This window comes from Tetranychus urticae, chromosome 3, assembly GCF_039701765.1.
Source record: "Tetranychus urticae isolate SD_2017Ah chromosome 3, NJAU_TeUrti_SD_1.0, whole genome shotgun sequence".
Lineage (NCBI taxonomy): Eukaryota > Metazoa > Arthropoda > Arachnida > Trombidiformes > Tetranychidae > Tetranychus > Tetranychus urticae.
Genome location: NC_142960.1, coordinates 196980 through 208844, shown reverse-complemented (window position 1 = coordinate 208844; position 11865 = coordinate 196980). Strand labels below are relative to the sequence as shown.

At 34.7% G+C, this 11865-nt stretch overlaps 2 protein-coding genes across 2 annotated transcripts in view; one reads left to right on the top strand and one right to left on the bottom strand.

Annotated features, from left to right (window-relative positions):
- LOC107369182 (uncharacterized) overlaps nt 1-355 on the top strand; it is a 36407-nt gene extending 36052 nt beyond the window's left edge. The window contains exon 2 of the mRNA XM_089268864.1: nt 103-355. Within this exon, the coding sequence (XP_089124990.1) occupies nt 103-340 (238 nt within the window). The 3' untranslated portion in view covers nt 341-355. The remainder of the gene's footprint in view (nt 1-102) is intronic.
- Nucleotides 356-8960: 8605 nt separating this feature from the next.
- Nucleotides 8961-10010, bottom strand: LOC149093109 (uncharacterized). The gene has a single exon (XM_089268723.1). The coding sequence runs from the start codon at nt 10008-10010 to the stop codon at nt 8961-8963; it is 1050 nt and encodes a 349-aa protein (XP_089124849.1).
- Between the last annotated feature and the right edge of the window lie 1855 nt (nt 10011-11865).

The following is an 11865-nucleotide window of genomic DNA, read 5'->3' as shown; positions in this document are numbered from 1 at the left end:
CCATTTAATTGTGTTAATATTTTCGATCGTGAAATTTTTAATTACTTAAAAAGTAACTATCCATTATATTCATTCATTTTAATAAAATTTCTAAACAATTAGTGAAATCGTTCATGATGTTCCCGCCAAAAAGGAAGAAGTTTCTTGCAATGTTGCCTCACAAGCTTTCCCAGCACGATCAGTCTCTGTTGGTCCACAATATGCCACAGTAAGCAATGTTGTTTCAGCTCCAGCTCAATACTCAGCCTGGTCTGGTGAAGTTGCTGCTTCAGCTTCAGGATCATGGGTTTCAGATGTTAAACCCGCTACATGGACCTCAGAAGTTAAACCTGCCGTCTGAGCATCAGATGTCAAGCCTGCTTCATGGGCTCAACCAAAACCATCATGGAAACAAGGTAATTGGGTTAAGCCTGCTTCATTGTCACCAGTCCAACCAGCTTACTATGGTGCTGAATACCCACCAACAGTTTACACCAATGCCCACCATGCTGCAACTTGATCATCCGCTCACCCAGTTGCATGGACCGAACCAATCCAAAAACGATCTGAACGAACACAGTTCTAGATTAATTATAAGGATAAAGACCATTTTCGCCTAAAATTTAGAATTTTATGAGAATAATAATTCAAATGTATTTTTACGTGAAAAGACCGAATCTAAAACTCATTTTTTTCTGCGATCAATAGTTTTCGAGAAAATGGCCTTTAAATCTGCACCACGAGCAAATGCCCTTTTGACATATTTTCTAGAGTATATTCATGATGATAAATCCATTTATTGAATCTATTTTTTTCTGCGACCTATACTTTTCGCGATAATGGCCTTTGAATTTCAACTTTTGCAGAAGGTCATTTGGATTATTTTTATAAGGTATATTCATGTGGAGAAATCCAAATATTAAATGCATTTTATTCTATGACCTATACTTTTCGAGTTAATGGCATTTGAATTTCAACCTTAGTCAATAGGGAAATTGGCCATTGCAATAGGATATATTCATGTTGAAAAATCCAAATATTTAATGCATTTTATTCTGTGACCTATACTTTTCGAGATAATGATATTTGAATTTCAACCTTTGCAAAACCTGATTTTACATATTTTTATAGCATATTTTTATGCTTAAAATTCATTAATTGAATTAATTTTATTCTGTGACACATACTTTTTGAGATAATGGCCTTTGGATTTCAATCTTAGCTAAAAGAGAAATCGATTATTGCATTTAAACATATTTGTGATGAGAGAAACAAATGACAAACGATTTGTTTGGGAACTTCGGTTAAAACAACTCACACCACGTGAAGGTAGTTCCTTTTGTGAGTCTTGGGCAGTTTTTTATACTGGTTACCCTCGCCTCCAGTTTAATTCACCAATAACTTCAATCTTGATTATTGATTTCAATCTTGTAGTGGTACTGAAAAGCTGCTTCGCACTACAAGATGAAGAACAATAATCATGATTGAAGTTATTGGTAAATATGCTTCAGAAGATCACTATGAGAGCTTCCAGGCTCATTAGTGCTCTTCCCTTGAAGCGTTTCAGCAACAGCTAAAGTTTCTTGCGCTACCTTGAAATCTTTGATCGCCTCATTCTTCATTGATTCAGCTTCAATACGCCCGAGACAGGTCTCCTCAGCTTTGTAGCCTTCAACAGATGAATGTTGCTTGAACATTTCAAGACTTTTCTTAAATTTTTTGGCGGCTCTATTTTTTTCTTTTCTTGCTTTTCTCGCCATATCTTTTGCAAAATATGGATCAGCTTCTCATTTTGCAGTCAGACCCGCTTGAACATTTTTATCCCTTTCTTTTTTCCTCTCCCTCTGATTTTTTCGCCAAGTTTTTTTTGAAATTTCTTTCTGCGAATCCATTTTAAACTAAATACCAAGCTAATACGAGTTAAATTTATTAATTGAAATCGTAGATGAATTGAAATGAAAGATTGAATTGAAATGAAAGATTGAATTGAAATGTAAGACCGAATTGAAATTGGAAGATCAAGTTGAAATGAAAAGACTGAAATGAGAGTGAATAAAACAATCCTTGATGAAAAATACAAGTAAGTATAATATGAATACGATTTCATGTGAGGAACTTTGGTCAAAACAACTCACACCACGTGAAGGTAGTTCCTTTTGTGAGTCTTGGGTAGTTTTTTATACTGGTTACCCTCGCCTCCAGTTTGGAAAAGGACTATTCACAAAAATCAGCGATTTCCATAGTCCTTTTCTTTCTGTTTTTGTAATAAACTTGATAGCAGCGGTTGCAAATCACAGAACCAATATGGTTCTTATCATTGCAACCCCTGGAACCGTGCATTGAATTTAGGAAATTCAACATTTCAGCATTGCTGATAATGTATTTCCGAACTCTTTTCGGTCCTTTCAGCAACCCTTTTTTAAAGGTGCTGAAAGCAAGATTACAATTGGAGCAGTAAGCCATGATTGATATATAAAGAATATTTGAATAAAGTGATAGCTGAAAGATATTTGTTTTGATTGAATGCTTAATAGACCGAATGTTTTAACGCAAACTGATCACAATGGAAGTCACATACAAATAACATCAATCATATCTATTGATCATTCTCTCTTTATACCTTTGACCTTATTAGTCAAACCAATATGCGTTTTCAAAATATTTCAATTTTTATGATTTTTCGATATTTTTTTTGCTCATACATATACCAATGGAAGTCACATACAAATAATATCAATCATATCTATTGATCATTCTCTATTTATACCTTTGACCTTATTAGTCAAACCAATATGCGTTTTTAAAATATTTCGATTCTTTGGATTTTTCGATATTTTTTTTTGCTCATACATATACCAATGGAAGTCACATACAAATAATATCAATCATATCTATTGATCATTCTCTATTTATACCTTTGACCTTATTAGTCAAAACAATATGCGTTTTTAAAATATTTCGATTCTTTGGATTTTTCGATATTTTTTTTTGCTCATACATATACCAATGGAAGTCACATACAAATAACATCAATCATATCTATTGATCATTCTCTATTTATACCTTTGACCGGATCAGAAACTGATAACAGAGTTGTAAATAATAAAGGTGAATAAACTAGAATAGAATCATGATCTACCCAAATATATTTAGGCTGAATGGGATATATGAAATCTCCAACAGAAAAAGTATCTAAAAAATCTTATCTTATCTCGAATCAGAAACTGATAACAGAGTTGTAAATAATAAAGTGGAATAAACTGGAATAGAATCACGATCTACCCAAATATATCTAAGCATGATGATGTATATGAAATCTCCATGAAAAAATACACCTTAAAATTCTTATCTTATCTTGGATCAAGACTAGGTTAATGATTCTGTATCGAAATGAGTGTCGAAATGCATGCGATCTATCCAGCGCATCAAAATATCCGATGCTAATGAGAGGTCGAGACCAAGCATATAAAAATAATTAGGTTCCTTCTTGTTCTAGGTCGGAACAAACTTCTACTTGAACTCTATCGTTTCTACAATATTCTAGTTATTTTTCTGTGATATCTAAAAAAGTATAAGTCTGATCGAAAAATGAGTTTGATTTATGGAATCAGCATATGAAAATACATTAGAAAATTTTATTCAAAAAAAATTTCAGTCATAGGCAATTTTCCCTATTCTTTTGGTTTTTGTCCTTAATCAAAACTGATGCAGAAAAAAATGAAATCAAAAGGATTCTCAACTCATTTGTTTAGCTTTTGTTTGTAAATGACTATAAGTGTTATAATTACTACACAAGTCAGGTCAAATCAGTTGATATCTTTTCTTCCACCTTTCCTTTAACTATTTTTCATTGGATCTTTATAAACAGATCCTTTTCCATCCTGATTACCTGTCTTCAGAAACATTAACTCGCCTCCTTTTTTACAAGAATGCAACATTAAAATCAATCTATAAGATCCTAACTTTCCGTTTTAATTGTACTCTAACATTCGAACAGCTAAAATTTAACAATTGATCAATTCAGTGAAAAGCAATAACTTTAATCGATATTGATATCATCCTTCCAATAGAAATCGACTGGGTGATTCCAGTTTTAATCATTTTAATCTCTTATTTACATTGAAATCGTCAAAAATCTTTTTTTCCGAAAAGCTTTTTCAATTCAGGTGAGAAATACATAATGCAAAAAGATGATCGAGACGATTTTGATGTTCAAGATGATGATCAAGGTAAGATCATCTCTGTGAAGAAAGGAGGAGAGATGATGAAAAGGGGAGTTTAAAAGCCTCAAAATTTGTATTGAGTTAAACTGGATCATCATTGGTCACCATTACCGTCATCTTGATTAGAAACTTGATTCTTAGAGAATCTAGAAAACCACGAAAGAAGAGAAAGTAATTGTGATTAAGTATAAAAGGAACATGGGTCTTCATATGAAATATCATTTAACCACTGATAGTTATTTGGTTATTTTAAGTAACATTGAAAGGAAGAGTTATTCATTTGTTGAAATTAAATTAAAGTTGAATTCAGATTCAAACAATTAACACCAAAACAGAAGATTATTCAGCCTCTCAAATCCTGAAATTCAGGTTCTTTTAGGATCACCTCGAACTATTAATTACAACTCGTTTTAAGTTTAAGTTTACTTTTAGGATTCCAATCCTAACAACAGATTTACCAAAATCTTAACCACAATCTGACCAAAGTAAGAAGACTTGAGAAGTGTGTCCAACACAAAGATTAACAGCACTAAAGCTTAGCTTACTTAAGCTGACCAACAAGACCAAAATTATAAGTATTTGAATACTTTACCACACAGCTAGAAATAGCTAATTAAGGTCAAACAAGACTGGCACAAACAATGAACTATCGCGTTTTAAAGCAAACTAATAGTTGAAACACATTGAGTAATAAGTATTTGAATACTTTAACTTAGAACTATGAAATTTTAGGAAACTTTATTAAATCAAGAACAGGACAGGATTAAACCGACTTGGTATTCCAATACCAGGAGTAATCAGAACTTGATTAATAAGTAATTTAAATAGTAATTAAATCATAAGAACTGAGGATAATGAACATAAATCAAAAGGGCAAAATTGTCTCAATATATACTACTGTTAACGGAAGGAAATGAAAGGTTTTGAAACCTTAAGAAAAAAGGAAGACAATTGAAGAAAGGAAAGAAAGGAAACTGTGTCTCCATTGACAATTTTACAAACAAAAGAAAGAAAGGGATTAATGAAAAATTACAAAATGAAAAGTAAGGATCTTTAAGTATTTGAATACTTTATCTAGATCCAAAGCAAAATGAAATAATTTATCTTGGGTAACTCTACCCTTCATATCCGCACCCTTTGATCAAAGACACCTAAGATGAATTCAGATTCATTTTGATGTAGGATAAGGTTCTTCAGAATCAATTTCAGATTCATTTTGCAAACTTTGAGAGCTTTGAGATGCACCTGGCTTTTCCATTGGCTTCAGATTTTTAGGTGATGAGGATGAAGATGATGTTGAAGATGCGGATCGTTTTCCTCTTAACAATTCTTGAAGTTGTCTCGATCGCGATTGAGGTGTAGGCATAGACTCTTTTCCTCTTTGAGCTCCTCGAACATCAGGTCTAGACATTTCATCCCATTCTTGACTTCGACGGTAAGACACAATTGTCATTGAATTCAGGAACTTTGATTCTTCGAGGATTTCTTTGCCATTCAATTGGCCATTTACAAACACCTTGTTTGATTCCTTCGCAAAAATCGTAGAGAAGGGCAGCAGTAATTCGGTTACCCCAAGTCGATGCCATATTCTCATTATGAATTCCTTCGTGAAGATTAGCGCATTTCTCAATTTCAGACCATTGAAGCAAATATAATCTCATGGCTGTGATTGCTTCCACTACTGGTGAATGTGCTTCAGCCGGTAAAACGTAGCCAGTGAACCATAAAAATGAAATAACGTGAAGGTTCATAGGATGCTCTCGGTAAGGTGAAAAATAATTATTTACATCTCTAAATTTGTAGTTGAGCAAATTTATCTCCTGTCTTGTTAATCCTAAATTGATTAAATGATTAATCAAGCCATAGCACAAATAAGAAATTTCGTAACTTGGTCACGAACTGTGTTCAGATTTCTAGCGTACTTAATATCAGCTAAAGTCAAACCATGAAACTGAGTATCAACATGTTCAGAGTCTCGATATCTGACAAAAGTTTCATAGACAACTTCCATGTTGCCATCAACGATTGCAACCCAAACAGGTCGAGGTTTGATTTTTCCCCATTCATTAATTCCACAGCAAAACATATTCAGTGAGAAAGTTAAATGTTTATCTTGGCAAGTTGATGATAATTCATTTAACACTTATATTTGCTCTTCTAACAATGCTGGAATATTAGCTTTAGGGCGATTCTCAAAGGCTTGTGCAAGTTTTCGTCTTCTTCTTTCAACAGATTGTAAAGTTGATTCCTTTGCAGTAACTTTAGGTTTCTCGTAAAGGCCAGTGTAATTGAAACAGGAAGGAAAACTTTCGATTAACAAATCTTTAGCTTGTTCATCTTCAGCAGGAGCGAGTCGCTCGAAAGGATTGATATGGACAAAAGGTGATTGCGGGTCCTCAATGTCCAATGCATATAAAACCATAGATGAAGTAGATGAAATTGAAGAAGCATTATCATTGTCAAGATATTGAAACCATCTTCTCCAATTGACTGATTCTTTCAACAAATAATGAGGAACAGTGCTGCAAGTTGTGGTTGGCCATCTTCGAGGAACATCAGGTATCGGTACCTTTGAACAGCTCGGAAAACCTAATTTAAGAGCAAACTCTTCTTTTTCGCATATTGGTGCAGTGAGATCTCGTTGGCGTGCTAAGTTATTCCAATAACTACTGCCAAAATTTGCTTGAGCTCTCATTTGTTCAGGTGTGATACCTCCAACTTTATAATATTTTATTAGAAATCCCCAAATTTGTGCTCTTTGAGCCCAATCTTGCTCATGAGTTAAGACAGCTTGTTGCTTCTTCAAATGTGCAGGCAAAAGCGAAGTGATTCTATTAGGTTTACGATTAAGTTCATCTCGCACTGGACCAGAGACAAATGAACCAATTTGTAATGACTTATCAAACTGAAAGTCAACAGGGCCAAGTCTACAAGTTTTCAGATGATGTAAAAGGTTACAATGAATGAGTTGAGAAGTGCAAAATTTTCGATGGCATTTGTAAATTGAATCTTCAAAAAACTTTTTGACGTCGAGATTATCGATCTCGGTATACTTGGGATAACCATTCTTTTCAACTGCAACAACACATCTCTGATGCATGCACATAAACGAATCGAGTGAATCAATTTTAGGCAAGTCCAAATCTTGAGGTAAACTCTGTAACCAGCGTATGCATCCAAAGCAATAAGTTTTCGAACAGCTTGAACAAACTTTTGGATTTAAGGCAATTGGTTCACATAGATTGCAAGTGACTAAGTCTCTCAAACGAATCAAATCAGGGTGAACAACATGAGAAGCAGGCAAGCCTTTCCTAAGACTATCAAATTTTACGTTAGATAAGTCAGTATCAAGAACATTGAATTGTAACTTTTCCTTGATGAACAATCCAAACCATGATTTATCAGCTTCTGCTTGTTCAATATCATGAACTACCGATTCTTTAGCCTTTTCCAAAAATTCATACTGCATATGAGTAGGCTAACTCGATTCTGGTGGAGGAGCTGGAGCAGGAAATTGACAATTTCGTCTACCTTGGTTCTAATCTGGAGGAGGATATGGACTTCGGTCCACTTAATTTAGATCAAAATCAACTGGCTGCGGTCTTTCAAATCGCTTTAAACCGAACTCAGTTCGATGTGGTAAAGGATTAGGAATATGCATTCGGTTAAACTTCTCTCTCTGATTACGTTCCCAAAACTTTTCCTTATTAACTCGATCAGGATAACTAAATGTTGGCCATCGGACATTTATCTTCTTCTCTTTTACTTGAGATTGATCGTTTGTGATCTTAACACCATCAGACGATTTAGAAGAAACACTCGAAGCTCTTGAACTAAGTCCAGTAGATTTAGCTTCGACAGAAAACTTAACTTGTTTAAGTTCAACACTTTGATTACTAACATAATTTTTAGCACTTGCAGATGGAAATTCTTCATCAGGCTCAGTTTCAATTGTTTCTTCATCAAACTTTGGAATCAATTTTGGTTCACTTTCCAAGTCAACAACTGGATGTTCAGGTTCAGGAACTTTAGGAGTAGCATCGATTTCTGCTAATCTTTCCATTAAATTTAATCCAAATGTTGTTGAACTAGCCACTGATTGGAAAGAACTCATTGAATCATTAGATTCAGATTTCTCATCATAATAAGCAGACATGATTTCACTTAAACACAGAATTTCAATTCCAAATTGTTCACAAAAGTTAATCAAATTTTCCAGAAAGTCAATTAAAGGTGAATTCCAATTCACAAAAGGCTGGAAATTTAGCTTAAGAAAGCTTAATGATGAGCTCACAGGTCTACTTAAAGACAACGTTGAAAATTCAAATTGAATTAAACTAGGTCAGACGATCGATCGTCAATATCGGAGCGTGCATGGAAATTGCTCGCGCATAGAGGAGAACGCGGAATTTGTTTATCCATAATAATTACAACAAAATCAATTAAAATCAAAGCAATATTTTATTAACTTCAAATACATTGGATTTGTTTACGTGAATACAATTAATTCAAGTGTCTTCTTAGAAAATCTTTTCTTGATTTTAATTCAGATTTTTTTCTTATTCTATCAAATCTTTCTTTGGTGAGAATTTGATCAATCATGAGACCATCCAGACTTCTGACTCTGCTCATCGCTACATAGGATATTCCAAGTGACTTTTCTTGTTCTCCTATGTTGATCACAGCTTTATCAAGCGTGAGTCCTTGTGCTTTATGTATTGTAACTGCGTAAGCCACCGTAAGAGGAAACTGTTTTCTCTAATGCCTGCCTTTTTCAGATTTCCAATGCCTAATAACAGGAGTTATAGGTACAGCATTATCTTGATAATGTGGACCAGAATAATTATCGAATGATATCAATAGAGCAACAGGCATCTGGGGAGGCCGCGTATCTGTTTCATAGATTATTTCCTTAACTGTTCCTAGAGAGCCATTTACTAATCCTACTTCTATCCACAAATTACACCTAAGCATCATACGTGTACCCACAGACAATGTCAAAACTTTCTCAGGACACTGCGCTTTGCTGAAACTCAGTTTAGCAATTTTTTTGCTGCTATTATCAGACGGTATGAATGCAATTGGTAACCCTGATTTGCGCAAAACATTTTCGTTGTAACTATCTGCCATCTCGTTCGTGGGAAGCAATCTCAAAGCATTTCTAAAGGACATAATTTCATCTTGAGAAAGGACACCTTTCCGCCCAGCATTAAGTAATTCAAACTGATCTGAGTTTACTTCTCCAACTTCGAGCGCATCTAAAATTTCGCGAAACTGCCGCTGTTCTAAACCAGACTGACGGTGGTTTGTTACTAATTCAATATGCATTTGAATACTTTCTAATAAGATTTTTCCCTGATTTACTTGCGGGTCGCTAGAGTTACAATAGAATGCGGTGTTTCTGACAGGAGGTAGTTGTTGCATGTCACCAAAAAAATAAACGATAAAGCCTCCAAAAGGCTCACTACATTCACCTTTAGCTTCTTGCAATCTGATTGAAATTTTATTGAGTAGTCTAAGTCCAATCATAGACATCTCATCAATAATAATAACTTTTACTTTGGACATACGCAGTTGAAAGTTTCTCAATCGTTCTGATCTCAATTCTGAAAAATGATTGGGAGCTATTCGCAAAAAAGAATGTATGGTCATGCCGTTAATATTTATGGCTGCTGCCCCTGTAGGTGCTAATAGTTCAACAGATTCGGCTCCAAAACATCTCCGAAATTCTTCAGTTATAGCAGATATCTGGTAACTTTTACCGGAACCTGCCTTACCCTGAACCATGATTCGTTTCAATGTAACCATTCTGCCTGAACGCAACTCAGATACTTGCTGTCGCGCAGTGTTCATAACTCTTTGTTGATCTTCTTATAGGTTGAAAGTAATGCTACTTCTTTGAACCGTTGGAGTTATGTAATTTTGTTTCTGATTTGATAACCAATTCATCAATACAAGTTTCTCATCAACAGAAACAGAATTGGACTCCCAATCATGAGCAATATCGATGAGACGTTTACCAATAGGGTCTTTTGAATCATCGACATTCCCTGTTCGCGATAGAGCCATATCTGGATAGATATGTACATGAAAATGATCTAAAGTAGGGTCATCTTCAAATGATGATTCTAAATTATCTAAACTCAGTTGAGAATGCTGTTGAATATCCTGCTGCATATGATCGAATGCATCTGACCAAGGGAAAACGGAGAAACGAAAGTCTGCTATCAATGAATTAATGCTATCGCGCCAAGGAATATGAAGTATACAGGGCATTTCAGCTATCTTTACCGATGTTAAACGCTTATTTCTCGACCTGTGATTGGGCCAGAGACTCGAAAAAAGTTTTATGCTAATTTCGCGAATACTTATTTGCCATATTTCAAGGTCAAGGTCATTCAAGGTCATTTTTCGGAAATCGTCCCTTACAATGTTAGAGGTCAAACTAAGGTCGAATCATAATTTTCAAGGTCAAATAATCGTACTGGTCAAGTCTCATCATTTTCCAATAAGCGCTTTGTTAGTTATTGTCATTTCAATTAATAAACGTTTCAGAATTAATTTTTCATGAATATTGCAGAGCTTCGTTGGAGTTACCCAGTCATTACCACGTGGAGGTGAAGTTGCAATTTAATGGCCTTTGGGCAGTTTTGATAACCCGGATGCCTTTGCCTACCGAGTACAGCTATTTAACTGTAATCCTTGTGCATCTTCAGTTGCCTTCCTTCCAAAGCCACACAGGCTGCACAACTAACAGCAACTGAAGCACAAGCCTTCCCTATTTCTTCCTGATCAATCTCATGGAACTCTTCGTAGATGAACTCTTTGAGGTCATCTACGGTTCGAGGTCCTCGCGCAAAAACTCTGTCTTTCAGACGCTCGATAAGAGTCCCCTTTGACATCCTCAGTGTAAAAATAAGTAGGTAGGTCAAATAGGTATTAATGTACATCATTGATTTTGAATAATGAAACCTAATGGAACCATGTCAACAAATATCTCCTTACAGATTGAAAGATTTCATCTTCAGCCTCTGTGTAATGCCCGTCAGTACATGAAATTCATGACTAAAACATTACATCCTACTTACCAGAAAAACTCTGGCGGAGATCGTGGCGAGCCTGGGGTGCACGGTCGTGCGCTTGATCTCTTTACTTTCGGCGTAAGGCAAATAACGAAAAAAAAAGACAACGGGATTGGGACTAAAAAAAATTACTTACGGCTATGAAAGTTTTGGAGAAACGCAGTAAAAAATATGATGAAATTTTGGAAATACTCTAAGTATGGACTGGGTATTTTGAACCAAGTTTTTGAACACTTTTAAAACACTTTTATTGTTGTTTCTATGGTGAAATCAGTTCAATATGAGTTGTTTAAAGCACCCGAAATGGTATTTAAAGTTGAAACAAAGATGGAAAAAATATGATGAAATTTTGGAAATACTCCAAGTATGGACTGGGTATTTTGAACCAAGTTTCTGAACACTTTTAAAACACTTTTATTGTTGTTTCTATGGTGAAATCAGTTGTTTATAAGTTGTTCAAAGCACCCGAAATGGTATTTAAAGTTGAAACAAAGATGGAAAAAATATGATGAAATTTTGGAAATACTCCAAGTATGGACTGGGTATTTTGAACCAAGTTTCTGAACACTTTTAAAACACTT

Excerpts from the sequence above, each read along its gene's own strand:
- LOC149093109 (XM_089268723.1), bottom strand. The coding sequence starts at position 10,010 with ATGGTTACATTGAAACGAATCATGGTTCAGGGTAAGGCAGGTTCCGGT.